Source organism: Rhea pennata, chromosome 24 (genome assembly GCF_028389875.1).
Source record: "Rhea pennata isolate bPtePen1 chromosome 24, bPtePen1.pri, whole genome shotgun sequence".
Lineage (NCBI taxonomy): Eukaryota > Metazoa > Chordata > Aves > Rheiformes > Rheidae > Rhea > Rhea pennata.
The window spans coordinates 1287227-1304956 of NC_084686.1; the positions used below are offsets into that span (position 1 = coordinate 1287227).

Sequence of the window (17730 nt, forward strand, 5' to 3'; positions counted from 1 at the left end):
GCACGCGCAGGAGCGCCCGCCCCGCTGTGTGTACCGCGGGGGGTCACGTGGCCTGCAGGCCCCGCCCCCCGGCCCGGGTGCCCCCGTGTCCAGGGTCCCCCCGGGCCTCCCCGGGCCCCTCACCCCTGTATCCAGGGTTCCGCCCGGCCCCTCTGTGTCCCGGGTTCCCCCGCGTGTCCGGGGTCCCCGCGTGTCCCCGCGTGTCCCGTGTCCCTCCTGCATGCCGTGTGCCATTCGCTCCCCCATGTCCCTGGTGAGCCCCCACCTACCCCCGCGTGCGGGGCGGTCAGGCCGTGTGGTCCCCACGCGCATCCCCCCCACGCGCTTCCCCGTGGGGCCCACGGCGGGCGGCGCAGGGACGGGAGGCAGCCGCGCGCCTCGCGGGCTGAGAGCAGGCGCTTTATTGGGGCCCCCACAGCCGGGGGAGCGGGAGGGCCGCCTCGGCTCCAGGCCCGAGGCGCCACCGCCGCGGGCGTCGGGCGGGGGGACACCGACCCCACTCCCGTCCCGTCCCGTCCCGCGGGCAGAGGGACCCGCCGTCACTGGATGTCGCCGCTCTGCTCGCTCAGGCTCCGGGAAATGTCCTTCCACAGGGTGTCCAGGCGGACGTGCAAGTCCTCCATAGGCACCGGGCTGTCCTGAAGCTCCTCCAGGTAGGAGGGCTGCGAGGACAGCTTCACCTTCATTTCCTCCGTCTCCCGGTCGATGACCCGGGTGAAGTCCTCGATCTGGAGGTAGGTGTCCCTCCTGAACTCCTCGACACGCCGCTGCACTTCCTGAGCAAGCTCCTCCGCGTAATGGTCCGCCGGCACCGGAGACCCGGCGGCCCCGCCGGCCAGGCGCTCCCGGAGGCCGCCGGGGTAAAGGCTTAGCTTCAGCTTCAGCTGCTCCAGGTTCCTCTGAATCTTCTGGTGGAGGTCGCCAGCGTTCTGGGTGAGCTTCGTGGAGAGCTCCTGGATATACTGGTTGAGTTTCTCTGAGCTGGCCTGGGTGTGAGGGACGACGTTCCTGTGCAGCTCCTCCACGTTGCGGTGGATCTCAGTGAGCAGCCTGTCAGCGTACGGGTGGAAAATGTCCTTCACCTGGTCCGTGTGAAAGGCTATTTTATCAGCATAGTGAGCCATGAACTTCTGAACTTCGTCCACGCCCCCCAGGAGCTGAGCCGTCACCTCTCGGCTGGGAAGAAGGTGGTGCTGAAGCTCCCGTGCCTTCAGGGACACCTGGTCCAGGAGCTCTTCGGTGAATGGCTGGAGCTTGAAGCGGAGGTCCTCCAGGTGCTTGCCCACCTTGTGGTGCACCTCGTCCACGTAAGGGGACAGCTTCACCCTCAGGCTCTCCAGCTCCTTCCTGATGAGCTTGCGCAGGCCGTCAGAGTCCTGGTAGAGTCGGGGCTGGAGGCCCCTGCTGAGCGGCGCCAGTTTCTCGAAGAAGGTTCCCACGTAGTTGACTCCATCCTGAATGCTTTCCTTGAGGTTTCTGTGCAAGGCGGGGGCGACAGTTAGAGGTGCACGCCAGCGGGTGCGAGGGGCGGCAGCCCGCCGCCCGCGGCACCCCGAGGTGGCCGTGGAGCACTCACGTGGTGTCCCGGCCAGGCTTGGGGCCCTGGCCGTGCTCGGGGCTCTCCTTGTCGCTCGTCAGCTGGCTGAGGTATTCCCAGAAGCCGCTCCGGGCCAGCTCGACTGGCGACACTGCGGGCACCGGGCAGCAGTCGGGCACCGGGCACGGACTGCCAGGCAGCAGCCCAGCCCGAGATTTCCCCCGAAACGGGGCCCGGTGGGGGCACCCCCGGACTTGTGCAATGCTGTCGGTGCTGTATGCTGCTGGGAACCCCCCACCCGGACCAGGGGGCCCAGACGGGAGGGGCTGGCGCGGGCAGCAGCTCTGCGAGGCAGCACGAGCAGCCCGACGGATGGGCCGCCGCGTGGACACACGGCCCCGGGGCCGGGGAACCTCCGCCCGGGGCAGTCCCTCCCGCTCCGTTTGCTTTCCGGTTCTGCCCCATCCCAGGCCCACCAGAAGGAAGCTCCTGGGCGCCGGCGGCGCGGAGCTGCACCCACCTGGCAGGGTGGCCAGGAGGGCGAGCAGGAGCGAGGCTCGGAGGGACGTCATCTGCCGGGGCGGCCAGCTGCAGCGCTGCGGGGAGGAAGAGGCGGCCAAGGCCGAAGTTAGCAGCGCGAGTCTCCTCCCCGAGGGCTGGTGGGCAGGAAGGTGGCTCGTTTTCTGCTCCTGCGTTTTATGGCTTTCCGCACAGATCTCCCTGTCGGGGTCCAAAGCAACGTTGCTCCGGAAAGGAGCAACGCCTGCGCGTGCCGGGAGGGGTGTAAAACGCAGCGCAGGACCCCGACTCCCACGGTTGGCAGCCGCCAAACAAAGCGGGGAGCTGCTGCCGGGTGCCCCCGCCGCAGGCAGCGGCCCTGGCCCTGCCCCACGTACCCCAGGACGGCCGAGCTGCCCCTCCACCCCTTACCTGGCTCCTGGTCCCCCTGCGGCCCCTCTGCTGGGAGCCTGGCGCCCGGCTCCCTTTATATCGGGAGGCAGAAGCACCGGAGTGATAAGACGCAGTCACAGCGCGGAGGGTTTTGGACCTCACGGCATGTAAATACGACGTGGAGGGTCACCGGCGTTCCTGGGAGGTGACGTGAATGCCGCTCGCTCGGCTGCCTGCCTGCCCGTGGGCTGCCTCGTCCCGTGCCCCCCTCGCAGCACCCGGGCTGCTCCGGTCCCTCCTTCCCGGCGGCAGGGCCCCGGCACCCACCTAACCCCTTGCTGGGGGGCCGAAGGAGCGCGCCTCCCCTTCCCCCAGCATCTCCCGGCGGGCGGGCGGGCGGGCGCCGGGAGCAGCAGCCAGCCTCGGCCCCGACCCCGCTCTCCCCGCGGCCGAGGGGTCGTTCGCCCCGCGATAAGGCAGCCCCCGTTGTTTGCTCTGCAGGCTTCTCGGGATGAGGCCGGCCCAGCGCTCACGGCCAACCTTCGTCTCCCGGCGCTCGCAGGGCTCCCCGGCGCCCGGCTCGCCAGCGCCGCGTGCCTGGGGCCGGTGCGGGGCAGGGATTCGTGGGGGTGGCAGCGGCAGTGAGCCCCCGGGGCTCGGGCACGGCGTGCCGGGACCGCCCGGCCGGCTGCTGGGGCAGTGCTCTGCAGAGCACGCACCCCACCGCGGCAGCCCGCGGCGCCTCCGATGCCTGCCGGGAAACCGTCATCTCGATCGGGGCCACTTTATCACAAACTCTGCCAGCAGAACGGCCCCGTTCCCAGCCAAAACACCCCCAGCTCCACACTTCTGCGTATTGCCATCACAGGTCGCCCTTAATCCAGGAGGCAGCGCAGGCACTTTCAGCTTGAGTCTTTTCCCTGTGAAGAGGGGCTGCGCAGAGTAAAAATAACAAGGAAAGCCAACATGATGGAGCAAGTCTCCCAGCGCGAGCTGCTCACGTGCCCTGCGCTCATGCCCAGCTGCTCACGAGCTGCTGACACCAAAGTTTTAAATCAGGAAAGGGGCAGGGAGGGGGAGCGCTGCAATGTTTGCTCTGAAGCAATCGGCCGGTTGCAGAAGCTGCTGGCAAACACGGGCAGGAGCCGGGAGGCGTCCGCTCCCGCCTAAGCTCTCCCTGCGGGGGCAGCCCACGGCCAGCGCCTCCGCGTGCCTCTCTGGGCCCCCGGTGACGGGGCGTCTCGGGGCTGCCTTGCCGGAGACCCGGAGCGTCGCATCCTTGTCTTCACCTCTTGCATTTCTCCTTGCCCCCCTCCACAAGACATTCAGCCTGCACCCACGGGGCTGGGGGAGCCCAGGAAAGCGCCCACCCGCCTGCCCCGTATGCGGTGCGGGGCCGAGGAGCACGCTCGACACCCGAACGCGGGGGCCGAGGCGCTCGGACCTCGTGCCCCAGCCCGGGGTGGGCAGCGGGGCTGCGGGAAGGACGGACGCAGACACGGCGTGCACTGCAAGGCTCCCGTTTATTTCTGCCCCCGCGCGGGCCGCAGCTCGGGGGGCCTCAGCTCTTGGCCTGCTCGGTGGTGCTGAGGAAGGAGGCCACCTTCTCCTGCACCTCCTTCTGCAGCAGGTCGAGGTGGTCTTCGGCGCCGGCCGTGCCCGAGTCCAGCTTCTGCCGCAGCTCCTCCAGCCCCTTCACCAGCTGCTGCCCGAAGACCTCGCCGTAGGGAGCCGCTTGCTGCCGGAAGGCCTCCACCATCTGCGCCACGTGCTCGTCGAGGCGCTTGGCCAGCGGGGCCAGGCGCTGGCGCAGGCTCTCGTCCTCGGCGCCCAGCGCCTCCCGCAGCTCCTGCGCCAGCGGGCTGAGCTGGGCACGCAGCTCCTCGCCGCTGGCCGCCAGGCGCTCGCGCAGCTCCGCCGCCGCCTGCTCCGCCTGCAGCGACAGGCGCGCCAGCTGCCGCTCCAGCCCGCCCTGCACCTCCTGCGCGTAGGGGCTGAGCGCCTGCCGCAGCTCCGCCACGCTGCGCTCCACCTGCGCCTTCAGCTCCTCGGCCAGCGGCGCCAGCTGCTCCTGCAGGGTCTCCACGCCGCGGTCGATCTGCTGCTGCAGGCGGTCGGCGTAGGGGCGCAGCGAGGCCTGGGCGCTGCCGGCGTGCCCCTGCAGCCGCTCGCGCAGCTCGGCGCCGTAGGGCTCCAGCGCCTGCCGCAGCTCCCCGGCGCTGCGGTCCACCTGGGCGCGCAGCTCCTCCGCGTAGGGGCTCAGCTGCGCCTGCAGCTGGCGGATGTTGGTGCCGATCTGCTGGTGCACCTCGTCGGCGTAGGGCGACAGCTTGGCCTGCAGCTCCGCCAGCTCCTGCTGGATCTGCTCCTTCAGCCGCTGCGAGTCCTGCGCCAGCCGGGCCTGCAGCTCCGTGGCGAAGGGCACCAGGCGCCGCTGCAGGTCCGCCGCGTATGAGTTGACGCTCTCCAGGTTGCTCTGGAGCAGGGTGCTGTGGGGACAAGGGGCTCAGGCACCCTGCAGCTTGCACCCACCCCATCCAGCCCCCCAGGGCCGCCGGCCGCCCCCCACCTACTTGAGCTGCTTGCTGAGCTCGGCTTGCTGCAGCTGGTCCACAGTGTCCTTGGCATTGGTGCCCAGCTCCTTGAAGTACTTCCAGATCACACTGGCCACCTGGTCCGCACTAACGTCCGCCTGCGAGCCTGGGGGCGCGGGGACACGGGGCTCAGGGCTGGCCCGTCCCCACGGCGTCTGCCCTGCCCCTCGGGGTGGACGCCCCAGCCCTCGGGGGCCTGCACTCACCCGCCCCTCACCTGCGACCGCCAGGAGCACCAGCACGAGGGTGGCAGCTTTCGGAGACATCCTGAACGGCGGGGCACAGCCGCGTCTGCGGGAGAGGAGAGTGGAGGTGAAGGCACCCAGGAGTGGGCAGCTCTGGCACAGCACCTGGGCTCCCAGAGGTGCATCCGGCAGTGCACCCAGCGGTGCACCCGGTGATGCTCCTGGCAATGCACCCAGAGCGATGCACCCAGTGATGCACCTGGCAGTGCCCCCAGTGATGCTCCTGGCAATGCACCCAGCGATGCACTTAGTGATGCACTCAGCAATGTCCTGGTAATGCTGCTGGCAATGCACCCCACAATGCACTCAGCAATGCCCCCAGTGATGCTCCTGGCAATGCCCCCAGCGATGCCCCCAGCAATGTCCCGGTGATGCTCCTGGCAATGCACCCCGCAATGCACCCAGAGCAATGCACCCAGAGCGATGTGCCCAGTGATGCACCCGGCAGTGCCCCCGGTGATGCTCCTGTCAATGCACCCCGCAGTGCACCCGATAACGCTCCCAGCAATGCTCCTGGTGGTCCCTCCCCAGCTCCACCGTCGCAGCCACCTACCTGTGCTGCTGCTGGGCTCCGATACCTGCCGTGCTGGAGTGCATCTGGCCCGTATTTATACGGCAGCAGCACCCGCGCCGGCGTCCACGCGGGCCTGTGACACACTCCCCAGCTTGGACTTTAGCAAGGTCGCGACGTGGAAGCGCCTGACGTGTGCACGGCGCCGTCACCGCCGAGAGCCCTGCCAGCTCCCCGGCGGGGTGGAGACCCTGCGCCCGGCGCCGTGGCACCCGCCTCGCCGGGGCAGGCTTGGACCCTCCCCGGGGACCGCCGAGGGAGCAGCCTTGTGCCCGCCACACGTTGCAGCCGTGCAATCCCCTCCCGCCCTTGAGCAGGGCTGGGAGCCGTGCGTGTCCTGGCCATGGGCCGTGGGGCCGCTTGGCATGTGCCCCGGGGATGCTCGACCCACCGCGTGCCCCGGGGCAGCTGCTGCGGCCAGCGGCCACGTGTCCCGGCCGGGTCAAAGTCCAGGGCTGGTGTGGGGCAGGGATTAGCGAGGGGACAGCGATGCCGGGGTCCAAAGAGCCCGCTGCCACCTCGCCGAGGCAGAGCGTCCCGCACGCCGTGCCCGTGGGTCCCGGCAGAGCGCCCGCTCCCGCGGCTGGGGCCGCCGGACATCGCCCTTGTGCCGCGGGTGCGTCGCCTGGGGGGCAGCCGGCCCCCGCGGCTGCCTTGGCCCCCCGGCGCCCCGGGGATTTCTCAACTCGGGGGAGGAAGGCAGGCCCCTCCGGAGCAGACCGGGCAAGGCAGCCGTAAACGCGCCCTCTCTCCCCGCCGGCCAGGGCCGCTGACCTTTGCGCAAGCGGCGGCGGCGGCGCTCGCGGAGGGTATAAAGGGGGAGCCCGGGGCTGCCGCTGCCTCGCAGAGCCCCCGGCGCGGCCAGGTGAGCGGGGCGGCCCCGGGCCGGGGCTGCGGAGCCCGGGCCGGGCTGGCCGAGGCGCCGGGGCGCGGGCCCCGCCGCCCCGTGCCACGTGCTGCGCTCTCTCCCCAGCCATGAAGGTCTCGCTCCTGCTGGCGCTCGTCTGCACGGCCGTCCTGGCGGCGGGAGCAAGTAAGGGCCCGGGCGAGGAGGAGGAGGAGGCCGGGGCCGGGGCCGGGGCGCGTCCCCCCGCGCGGGGATGGCACGGCCCCGGGGCTCCCGCCTGCCGTCCCCGCCGACGGGCGCTTGCGTTGCAGGGGCCGAGGCGCCCGCGGAGCCGGCGGCGCTGACCGCCACGGTGCGGGAGTACGTGCAGCAGGCCGCCGACGTGGCCAGGAGCGTCCTCGCCACCGTGCAGGAGTCGGAGGCGGCTCAGCAGGCCAGGTGCCCGCGCCGCGCCGCGCCGCCCGCGCCGCGCGCCCCGCCGGCCCCGGCTCCGCCGAGCGCTGACCGCCCCGTCCCCTTGCAGGAAATGGCTGGCGGATAACACGGCCCTGGCCAGGCAGCAGCTGGCCTGGCTGAAGGAGCGCCTGGCCGAGGTGTGGAAGCGGACGCCGGCGGCGTAGCCCCGGGGCGGCCGGCGGAGCGGGGCCGCGGGGCCCCCGGAGCAATATCGTGGCAATAAAGCGGAGCTGAAGCGACACCGGTGTGCCGGCGGTCACTGGGGGCGCGGGGCGGCGAGGAGGAGCGCGCCGCGCGGGGCGAGGAAGGGCCGCGGGCCGGCGGCCGGGCAGCGGCGAGGCGGACCCCCGCCGCCAGGCAGAGCCGCCCGCGGCTCCGCGCCCGGCCGAGCCCCGCGGGCGGCCGCGGCTCGCGGGCTCCGGCAGTGGTGGGGAGCTCCCGCGCCACGGGCTCCCCGCACGTGGGCTGCAGCCCCCAGAGCCCCCAGCACCCCGTCCCTAAACCCCCCGCTGCAGCGCCGCCAGCCCGGGTGCAGCTGAGCCCCGAGCCCGCTCGCTGCACCCGTGCACCCCCCGCCGCCCCGAATCCACTGCAAAGACTGAGCGAGCTCCAATAACTTAAGTCACGTTTATTTGACGAAAGAAAGGCAAAGCTGAGGCAGACCCCGGCTCGGGGAGGGCAGGCGGCGGGGGGCAGGACGGGGCCCCCGCGCAGGAGCTCCCGGGGCCGGTCCCCGCGGCCTCCCCGGGCGCGACGCACCGGGGCAGGGCTGGGGGCGGCCGTGGCGGGACGGGGCTCAGGCCACGCTCTTCTGGAGCTCGTCCAGGAAGCTGATGAAGCGGGACTTGAGGTTCTCGACGTAGGGGGTGAGGCGCTCCTTGAAGTCCTGCACCAGGGGTGTCACCTTCTCGCGGAAGTTGCTGAGATGCTCCACCACCTTGGCCTGGTACTCGGCGGCCTGGGGGATGCCCTTCTCCCGGATCTCCTCCAGCTTCTGGCTGAGCTTCTGCCGCAGCTCGTCGCTGTAGGGTGCCAGGTTCTTGCGCAGCTCCTCCACGTGCTCGCGCAGGCGGTCCCGCACCTCCTCGGCCACCGGCGTCAGCTTCTCTTGCATCAGATCCACCTTCTGCTTGGTGAGCTCCTTGAGCTCCTGGGCGACGGGCGCCAGGCGCTGGCGGTACTGCTCCACCTCCTCCGTCCACTTCTGCGAGAACTGGTCCAGGAAGGGCCGGATCTTCTGCTTCACCTCCTCCAGATCCTTGCTCAGCTCCTTGCGCAGGGCTTCCGTGTCCTTCTGCCACATCTCCTGCATCTCCTTGTAGTAGGGAGCCATGTCCTCGTGCAGCTTGGTGGCAGCCGCGCTCAGCATGTCCAGGTTGTCAGCCAGCTTCAGGCTAGGGAGAGCAGAGCGGGGCGGTCACGCACGGCATGGGGCGCGTGGGCACCCGGCCCCGGCGGACACCCCGCCACGCGCCTGCCCCACTTACTCAAGCTGCTTGCCTACGGCGGAGGCCTCGAACTGGGCGATGGCATCCTTGCTGCTGGCCTTCAGCGTCTCCAGGTACACCTCCATCATGTCCTTGAGGCGCTCCAGGGGGTCCTGGGGCTCATCGTGCTGCCAGAAGGAGCGGGCCTGGGTGCCTGCGGAGCAGAGCGCGCCGTGCTGAGGACGGAGCGAGCGCCCGGGAGGGCGGCCCCGGCCCCGGCCCCGGCGTGGCGCCGGGCTGCCGTGCAGAGCCCCCGGCTCTGCCCTGCTTGGACGGGGCCGGGCGCCGCGGAGCGCTCGGCAGGTCCGTGCGTGTGGGCTGGGCTGCGCCGTCCTGCCCCGTCCCCGGGCGCCCGGACCTACCCGTCAGGAGCACCAGGGCGAGGGCCACCACCACGGCTCTCATCTTCGCGCTTCAACCTGGGGGCAGAGCGAGATGGTGGGGTGCGGGCGGCGGTGGGAACGGCCGCTCCCGGCGGGAACGGCGCCCGGCCGCCCGGCCGCGGAGCCGCCCGGCCCTGCGGGCTCCGCGGGCGGGAGGAGAGCAAGGCGGCGGGCGGGCGGCGGGCGCTGCCCCGGGCGGCCGCGCCGCGCGGCGGGAGCGAGCAGCTCCGGCCGAGGGAGGCAGCCGGGGGAGCACAGGCGCTTACCAGCTCTCCGCTGCTCCTGCCGCTCTGCCGCCGGCCGGCCCGTGTGAGCCCGCTGCTTCCCCACGGCCGCTATTTATGCAGGAGGGGGCAGCTATCGCCGGAGATAAGGCAGCGCCGCAGAGCAAGAAATCGCTCCGCGGCGCGGGCGAGGTGGCGCGCAGAGTTCAAGGATCGTGCGCAGAGCCGCGGCGCGGGCCAGCGCAGCCCGGGAGCGCCGACTTGGCAGGGGCAGCCGAGCAAACAGGAACTCCCCGCGGGACGCGGCTCGCCCGCCAAGCAGCCTGTTTACGCGCCGGGTGACCCAGATTCCTGCCCGCTGCTTCGGCCCCACCAGGGCCTCTCGGCAGCCCCCGGGTTTTGGCCAGCAGCCCGGGCACGAGGTTTACACCCGCGGGGATTTGGCCTGCTGCGCCCCAACCCCTCGTCCTCCCCTCGCCGCCGTCGCAGACCGCTGCCCCATCCCGCCCCGAGCCGGCAAGGGAGCGCAGCCGCCCAAGGGCATCCCCGAGCCCCCATCCCTGGCAGTGCTGCGGCCTCGCGGGGATGCGCCGCAAGCACGGTCCCTTCCCTCATCTCCGGAGAGCGGCTTTCCCCTTCCCTGCAGCTCTCTTCCCGGGCCTGCGCCCATCACAGCTCCTGCCAAAGCCTGGCTTCAGCAGGACCTACTCAGCAAAGGGAGTTTAAGCCCTAGCACCACATTTCCCTGCCCCAAGAGGCAGGTGGAGGGACGCAGCAGACCCCTGGGCTAAATGCTGCGGCCCACGGAGGGAGCAAAGCAGAGAGCTGCGCTGGGGGCTCCCCGGGGGCGAGGAGCTCCAGTACCGAGGCTGCGTGCTTCAAGGCGAAAAAACGGGGAGCGAGGGACTAGAGGGATGGAGAAAGGGTCCAGCAGAGATCCCAGCACTGCCACCAATTGACGAGGCCCTACGTGAAGTCCGAGGGGGCAAAGCCCAGCCGGTGGAAAGCCTGAAGGAGCCCGGCAGCGCCGCACGCTGCCGCGCGGGCTCGAGGCGCCCAGCTTTGCTGCGGGCAGCAAAACCTCCCCGCTGCGGCGGGGCCCCGGAGCAGCGGCAGCAGCGGGAGGGACCCGCCGCAGCTGCGCACGGCTCAGCCGCATGATGAGTCAGCCGCGGCGCAGCTCCGCTCCGACTGCCTCCGCCGGAGGTCACGGCGCTGCAGGGGGCAGGGACGAAAAGCCAGCGATTTGAGCAAAACATCTCGCACCAGGGCAGCGCGAGGCCACGCCGCCTCCCTGCGCTCAAAGGGCCCGAGGGCGGCAGCGAGAGCCGAAGCCCGGGGCCCCCGCGGAGACCCCCCGCGGCAGAGGCCTCAGGAGCGGGCCGGGCACGAGGAGCACCGGCCGGTGCCGGCGCCTCGAGCCTTCACGCTGCCGGCCGCCCGGGCAGCCCGCTGGCCGGAGGCCATCCCGGCGCTGGCACTGAGCGACAAGGAAAACACGAGGCCGCAGGAGATCGTAATCATGGTTTTATTTGTCATGATCCCACTGTCCAACTAACTGACTAGTTGCAAGTGACCCACAAAAAAATGGACTGAAGATTTTACTGAAACGTTTTTTAGTCCAACATAAATGAGGGAGAAAAAATACTTCTGACATTTCCAAAAAACAGAAATAATAGCAAAGTATATTAATATACATTCAACATATACTGCGCGTATTGATTACTACAATACAAAGCAATGATAAAAAAAGTGTGATACTGCGAAATGGCACGGTTAAGCGAGTCCCTGCTTTTTTGGATGCTTTCTGTAGGGTGGCTGTCAACTCTCCCAGACATACAGTGTCATGTAAACAAAAGGAAAACAAATCAAAGATTTGATACAGAGCAAAAGGCTTTCAGTGTTTCTTGGTATCTTCCCGCTGAAGTCCGTCAAGCCCTGCTTGGTTCCCCGCATCCCCCCCGACCCCGCACACATATGCCACCTACTTCACAAGGTTAAGAAATGTAACTTGATAGCTATACACCAACAAAACTCGAGCGACACTAGGGTTTCAGCAGAAACGCTGACCTGGGAGATGCTGTTTGTCAGCTGCAGACTTTTTCTCCTTTCCGGTTTTCAGGATTGCAGATCCATTTAGCACTATTTTCTTTGGGGGCAGGGGAAGGAGGAGGGAGGACGGGGAAGAGGCAATGGTAACGGTAGCGAATTAACCTTTGCCATGCTGGTTTCACACTTCCTTCTGTGCAAATTCAGGAGGGCTGGATCGATTTTTTCATTTTTTAAAAAATATTCCAAAAGTGTCGATAAGAAGAATTTCTGTCGTAGCTCGTAAAGTTCCAAAGGCAACGATGACACCAAACACTCCCCGAGCCCCGACTGCTGCAGGGGGCTTTGCTTTCTAGCAGTCAAGGAAAGAATTAAAAGAGGAACAGAGAGGAGATCTACGCACATCTGAACTGTATAAAGGAGAATACCACTTTCGCCACTGGCACGAGAGAGAAAACCAGTCACAATTACAATGTCATTAAAAGAAATAAAATACTTTGAACAAAAGGTGCAAGTCACAATTCATATAGAACAGAATCTAGTTAAAAATTTCTCTCAAACAGAAATTCCTTTTGCCTTTTATTAATAACAATAATAATAAAACAACATTTACCAAAAAACAATTCCTACGTGATCAGGAGGAAAAGCTAAGAAAACAAAGAAAATCTGTCTTCCCTACGTTAAGCCAGGAAAAAAGGGGGGGGGGGGAAAGAGGAGAGGGGAGTTGTAGGTGAATTTGAAAAGAAAAGGTTAATGGCTGGGGGGGCAGGGGAAGAAGTGATCCTTTTACACAGTGACAAAATGAAATAAAGAACAGGAGCAGACAAAGGGGAGACGAAAAGCGTATTGCACCAGGGGTAGGTGCTCCCCACCTGCCGGAGCCCTGGGGCGGGACGCGCCGGGGGCTGCCGCAAGGGCCGGGCGGGCTGGCACTTCTGTTCCTCGCCCCGCTCCCACGCGCGGGTGGCTCCGGGCCCTTCCCCAGTGCAAAGGGTTAAAAGGTGGAAGGACAGCACAGCCTCCAGCGGCCCGGTGCCAGCTCTGCGCTTCCCCTCGGGCCTGGCTCCCCCAGGTCCGCTGTTGCGCGTCGCAGCCCGCAGCTGCCACCTGCCTCGTCCCCTCCCGGCTGAGGCACGCTCCGGGAGAACAGTCCCCTCCGCTCGGACTTGCTGCTGGGCCCTCGAGCAGAGGCAGGCGGAGGGCAAGAGCGGCTCCACATCGCCCTTGGGCCTGCCCGGCCCTGCACAGTAGAAGCCCTCCAAACCAGACGCAGCGCTCGGGCTCCAGGAATCCTCTGCTGACATGTAGGACTCGGGTTCTCTGGTTATTTCTATGATAGCTGGAGTTACCGGCAAATATGGCAAAAATTAAAGAAACCAAAGGAACAAAACACTGGATGAACTGATTATGAGGAAAGGGGCCATGGTATTCCAGTTAGTCAGAAATACTACGGCAATTTGGCGCAATGCTGCTAGATACTGTTGGTTTAAAATGGACCTTTTCATTTCAAAGCTGTACATAAAACCTGCAACAGAGAGAGAAGCAGGGATGTGTTAAAGGACACCTCAGGAAGGCAATTCTGCTTCCACAGCCCTTTACCCATTGTCCCAGTCCAGACCCACAAGCTCTGCCCCAGAATAGAAGAACAGCAAAACAAATAGAGGAAGAAGTGCTGTCCCTGGGTGACCACAAGCGACAGCAAACAGCCACGAGGGCAGAAGTTTGCAGCTGCCAGTCTCTTCCCCGGACTTGTGCCAAGATTAGAGCAAGCGGATGGGGAAGGAGGCACACAAGGAAGCCAGGCCAAGAGGCCTGGGGGTCTGCCACCATGGCAACCCTAGAGCGGACACGCAGCCAAAGGGTGCAAGGAGTGCGCGTGAATACTCACTCCCTCCTTGTTACACCCCTGCCTGCTCCATCCCGAAGGGCACCTCTGGGTGCTTGTAGCTCAGCAGGACGTCTGTAATACATGTCGATGGGTAACAAGAGGTGTTTAGATGCTGGTTGCCATCGCCCAAGTTGGGATGCTCTTGACCTTCCAAACTGTCCCCACATTCTGCAAGATCAAAGAAAAGCGTCAGAGTTTGTACACAGAGCACCATGGAGTTAAAGCTTCTGCGGACTCTGCAGATTCTGCTTTCTGTGGTTCAGGCCAGCTGGAGAGGCTACCCCCATTCCTCCAGGAAGTCTAGATCACTGTTGCCACAAGTCCAGGCTCTGGCCGAGAGCAGCATCCAGGGGAGGAAGCTCTGCAAGCCATTAGAGGTTCACAGAGTACACTGGGGTCAGGCAGGTGGGGCGGGGAGAAGGATGGTTGAGGCATCCATCCAAGCCTCAAGTGCAGTGAGAAACTGAAGAGTTCTCTTTAATTCAGTTTACCCCAGAAGTATTGAGGGGGACACGAACACATCAGCAAGCTTCTGCTTGTGAGTGATGGCTGAACCTTTAGTCACCACAATCATGCCACAGCTCTTCTATCACCCCGTTCTCAGCCACCCTTCAAGCAGCACGCGTTCCCCTGCAGCCTGTGCCCTCAACTCGCGCCCTGCAAGCCCTGCTCACTCAAGCGAAGCAGAGACAGCTTCGCAGCCCAGACTGCCCTGTCAGACAGGACGTGGACTCTTTCCGATTCCTGACCCACATCCTCAGCAGAATCCCATGCTCTCCGTGAGATGCCTCCACAGCCTGACCAGGTCCTTACCCTCGCTCTCCCTGTCACGCAGCTGCTGACTGGCCATGAGTGACGACTGGCTGAGGACAGCGTCCGACATCCGAGCAGAGCTTAGCGCTTTTCCTGCCATTAAACTCATTCCAGGCAAGTTATCTAACTGCACCTGTGGAGACAAGGGGATGCAAGTCAAAGGGGGCTTCGAAGGACGCCTCCTGCTGCTCCCCACCAGATACCTCTGACGGGCTGCCTGGGCAGTCTGTGCAGGCCTTCAATGGGGACTTCCAAGTACAAGCAAAAGGAGTCCATCAGAGACAGCTTAAGTACAGTCGATGTCACCTCAGCCCATAAGAACGGACTGGACAATCAGAGTCCCTTTCAAACCTACATCTCACTAATTAGACGACAGCCCTTCTCCTCCAGCGCGCTTGGGAGCTGCAGCAAAGAGCATGTCAAGATCTGGGCATGGCTGTTCCCAGAGGGCTAGCATACGGAGGAAGCAAAGCAGCTGCTCTTGTCAAGATCTGAGTGCTGTTCAGCAGTACTGCCAAACCCACTGCTGGACTCTGTTTGTCGTAAAGCCCTCTGCAGCCAGCGCCCAGGCTGGCACACCCCAGATGATCTCATCAGAAATGCCATGGTGGGGAAAGGATGCGAGGGCTACAGCAGCCAGCCCTGGGGTAAATCAGGCAACACATCAGGAAAGGAGGAGCACTTCCAGATTGGTCTCTGCTAAAACGATTTCCGTTTTAAGCAAACTGGGTGTACTAAGTGAAGTGCTCCCCACAGCATTTTATTCCCAGCAGCCTCACAGAGCAGAAAGCTGTCTGTTCTACACTGGACCCCTTATACATAACCCACACGCTTCAGGGAAGCTCTGCACTGTCTTAAGGCCTGCCAGGCACAGGCCTCTTCAAACCTACGTAGGCATCATCGCTGTTCTGTATGGTGTGATGTCTCTGCAGGGTCCTGGGCCGCGGATGCTCACTGGACGCCGGTCGCACAGGGTAGCCCAATCCGTTGTGGTCAGGCACCTGCATCGCTTGTCCAGGGGAACTCCTGTCCATACAGTTCCCTACGATGGATTCTTGAAAATCAGACGAGAGAGAGAATGGACACATTAATAAAGGGAACCTGCAGCTTTCAGTGACGTGCCCTACCACGACACTGCGGGGTCTCACAGGTCTGATGGCATGGACACACACTCACCAATGAAAGAGCAGCACGCTGCTGGCCAGTGAAAAGGCAATCATCTGGCTGTTCTTGTTCAAGCCCCACAGCCCAGGAACATGTCCCTTTCCAACTGCCCTCCCGCGCTGCCTTCCTCCCCTAGAGCCCAAGCTCACCCTGCATCCTGCTCCTCCCTGCATTGCCCACGTCGCATGAGAAAGGAGAAAGGAGGCCGAGGTGCCTCCCAGACCTCCCGCCAGGGATGTTCCAGCAAGGTCACCTGGCAACTGCTAGCAACATAGTCTTGCTGGAGGAGTTGCCAGGTATTAGCTTTTATCAGATGACTTCTCTCTACCCTCCCACAATCTGGCTGTAGGAGTACATGAGTGTTCTGGCTGGCAAAGTCCATCTGCACTGCAAGCTCTTATGTCCGAGGGTAAAGGCTACATTCCTATCAAGTAAAACCTAGCGTCATCAAGTACACGATGTTTTAAATAAAGTACTGAGCTATGGAGAAGCCTATCATCCATTCTGATGTACATAAACAGCTCTCTTGACATGAGTAGCTCTTCAGAGCAGAAACATGCGGACGTGGCCAGAAGCACTAGGGAGTCACCTAGAAATGACATGGACATGGTAGATCCTCAAGTCCAGATCTAGTCTGGTGTTTTGAAGACTTGGTCAGCTGGAAGCAATCCCCCCGGAGTGCTAGTCGCAGCACACTTCCTGGCTGAGATTACAGGCTGTGAGGTGCAAGAAATACACTCTCCAAGGAGATGTGTCTGTGAAAGTACTAAAAACTTTCCAATTCAAATCTATGATCTGAGCATTATTTGCAGGCAAGCAAATGTCTTTAGCACGTAAGTTCAAATGCCCTTCCCTATAGGAATGTACCACCCTATGCCACAGATACTGCAGTATTGCACGAAACACTTCAGGAGGAAACCAGAAACACAGCTGGCCCGTCTCTTTCTTTGCACAACCACAAGGTTAAGTTCGGTTAACAGTTCAGCTTTCCTGGAAAAGCAAGAAACAAAATACGAGGCACGCTGGAACACAAAGTGTTGGAAAGAGTGGGGAAGTGCCACCCACTGCTTGGGCTGCTGTTCCAACTGTGGTAATGGTTGCTCGAGTGGGCAGATGTCAGCAACCCACTCCTCCACACTCCCAGCTCCACGAACAAGTTCAGTGCAAAACTGCTGTCAGAGCAAGACAGGCTAAGAGCAACCAGGCCCAGGAGCAAGCCCTCGGTAGCAGCCCGCATTCCCAAGATGACAAGGGATAGGGAGATAAATTCCCTCTGAGCTGCAACTGTAAGCAAATAGGGAAAAATCCAGCACCCCCCACTCCCAGACCAGTAGCATCTCTCAGGATGCGGCTCAGGCAGCAGAGGTAGGAAGGCCTGAATTCTCATTCTCTTCCTCGCTTCGGTCACATTCTGGTAGACCAAACCCACTCAAGAAAATCTTTTATCCACATATTCATAAGATATCTGGCTCCTGTACTAGCTGGTCTTTGTGCATGAGTATAGCATGCAACACCAGCAGTGTGCACAGCACCACCACAGCCAGTTCCCCAAACGCCAAGGAAAGTGGTTTTCCCACAGGCAGTGTTCCCAGTGCTTTGTGAAAGCTAGAACGGAACAAATCTGTAGCGGAGTCATTCAGGTGCAGTTTACTCGCATCCTAAACACAGATTTGGTTGACACTCTCGCAATCTCCAGTTACTGTCCGTGGCAGATGCTCGACAGACAAGCCAGGGCTTTTCAGTCAGGGTTAACATAGTCCCTTAGAGGGTACAAACACTCCTGAGTCACTGTGAGGCTTGCACCCCACTTTCTAGTGTAAAAAGAATCTTTTATAAGCTGCGGAAGAAGAGATACCTTTCCTTTCAGGGGAAGTTACAGCTTCTTACAACAGTACAGTGAAAATAACTGGATAGCTCAGAGACATGGTCGAGGAAGATGGCCTTTCTGTGGGGAGAGGAGGGGAAGTCAGCAGGCGGCAGCTGGGAAAGACTGCCATGCTTGTTTTGCTTTAAATCTCCTCCCGTCATTCTGCAGTGCCTGTGCACGACACTCTTGACAACATTTGGGCTGCACTATATGCAACTGAATGAAACAAATGCATTAGTAGTATTTACATTGAGGTTTTATAGGATTCAAACGTAGATAAGTGTATCTAGGCTGCTTAGATGTCCATTTAAAACCGAAGTAGCACAGGCCAGATACCAAGGGGGTTATTAAAAGCAGGAGGAAAGCAGTCTGAGTAGTAACATCTCTGAATATAGTTTACTACATGAGCCCTCCAAACAGGATCTGTCAGAAGGGCTTACACAATTCTATTTGTAAACATTTACTTGCTTTTACTCATTTACAAAGTCTTGTAGTCAAAGTCCTCCTCCCTTGTGTAACTCGTTCTAGCACCATAAGTACTGAGGCAGAAATTTGGCTTCTGACTTCATTAAATCTTGGCATTTCACATAGAGCTCATCTAAGTATGCCTACAGTATTATGCTATGAATTTACAGTTCAATAGAAAAAGGAATTCTGGAGCTTAAACACTCTGCTTAACCTGGCATAATTCTTCCCTTTCGTGCCTCAAGCACA

At 63.0% G+C, this 17730-nt stretch overlaps 5 protein-coding genes across 14 annotated transcripts in view; 1 reads left to right on the plus strand and 4 right to left on the minus strand.

Annotated features, from left to right (window-relative positions):
• Nucleotides 1–381: 381 nt before the first annotated feature.
• On the minus strand, nucleotides 382–2561 carry APOA5 (apolipoprotein A5). Its single transcript, XM_062594650.1, has 4 exons — nucleotides 2468–2561; nucleotides 2058–2133; nucleotides 1577–1688; nucleotides 382–1476 (listed from the first exon to the last, which is right to left on the minus strand). The coding sequence occupies exons 2-4, from the start codon at nucleotides 2107–2109 to the stop codon at nucleotides 540–542; spliced, it is 1101 nt and encodes a 366-aa protein (XP_062450634.1). The 5' UTR covers nucleotides 2110–2133; nucleotides 2468–2561; the 3' UTR covers nucleotides 382–539.
• Nucleotides 1233–7375, plus strand: APOC3 (apolipoprotein C3). The gene is made up of 4 exons (XM_062594653.1): nucleotides 1233–1307; nucleotides 6812–6871; nucleotides 6997–7123; nucleotides 7209–7375. The coding sequence occupies exons 2-4, from the start codon at nucleotides 6814–6816 to the stop codon at nucleotides 7303–7305; spliced, it is 282 nt and encodes a 93-aa protein (XP_062450637.1). The 5' UTR covers nucleotides 1233–1307; nucleotides 6812–6813; the 3' UTR covers nucleotides 7306–7375.
• Nucleotides 3990–5288, minus strand: APOA4 (apolipoprotein A4). Its single transcript, XM_062594652.1, has 3 exons — nucleotides 5240–5288; nucleotides 5002–5128; nucleotides 3990–4917 (listed from the first exon to the last, which is right to left on the minus strand). Exons 1-3 carry the CDS (start codon nucleotides 5286–5288, stop codon nucleotides 3990–3992), a joined length of 1104 nt encoding a protein of 367 aa, XP_062450636.1.
• A 379-nt stretch (nucleotides 7376–7754) lies between the features above and the next one.
• On the minus strand, nucleotides 7755–9477 carry APOA1 (apolipoprotein A1). Its single transcript, XM_062594540.1, has 4 exons — nucleotides 9278–9477; nucleotides 8991–9047; nucleotides 8629–8782; nucleotides 7755–8535 (listed from the first exon to the last, which is right to left on the minus strand). Exons 2-4 carry the CDS (start codon nucleotides 9031–9033, stop codon nucleotides 7938–7940), a joined length of 795 nt encoding a protein of 264 aa, XP_062450524.1. The 5' UTR covers nucleotides 9034–9047; nucleotides 9278–9477; the 3' UTR covers nucleotides 7755–7937.
• A 1272-nt stretch (nucleotides 9478–10749) lies between these two features.
• SIK3 (SIK family kinase 3) overlaps nucleotides 10750–17730 on the minus strand; it is a 104201-nt gene continuing 97220 nt past the window's right edge. For all 10 annotated transcript variants that reach the window (XM_062594464.1, XM_062594467.1, XM_062594465.1 and 7 more), the window contains 4 exons: nucleotides 14876–15039; nucleotides 13986–14118; nucleotides 13173–13340; nucleotides 10750–12809 (listed from right to left, as the gene is read on the minus strand). In XM_062594464.1, the coding sequence (XP_062450448.1) occupies nucleotides 13183–13340; nucleotides 13986–14118; nucleotides 14876–15039 (455 nt within the window). In that variant the 3' untranslated portion in view covers nucleotides 10750–12809; nucleotides 13173–13182. The remainder of the gene's footprint in view (nucleotides 12810–13172; nucleotides 13341–13985; nucleotides 14119–14875; nucleotides 15040–17730) is intronic.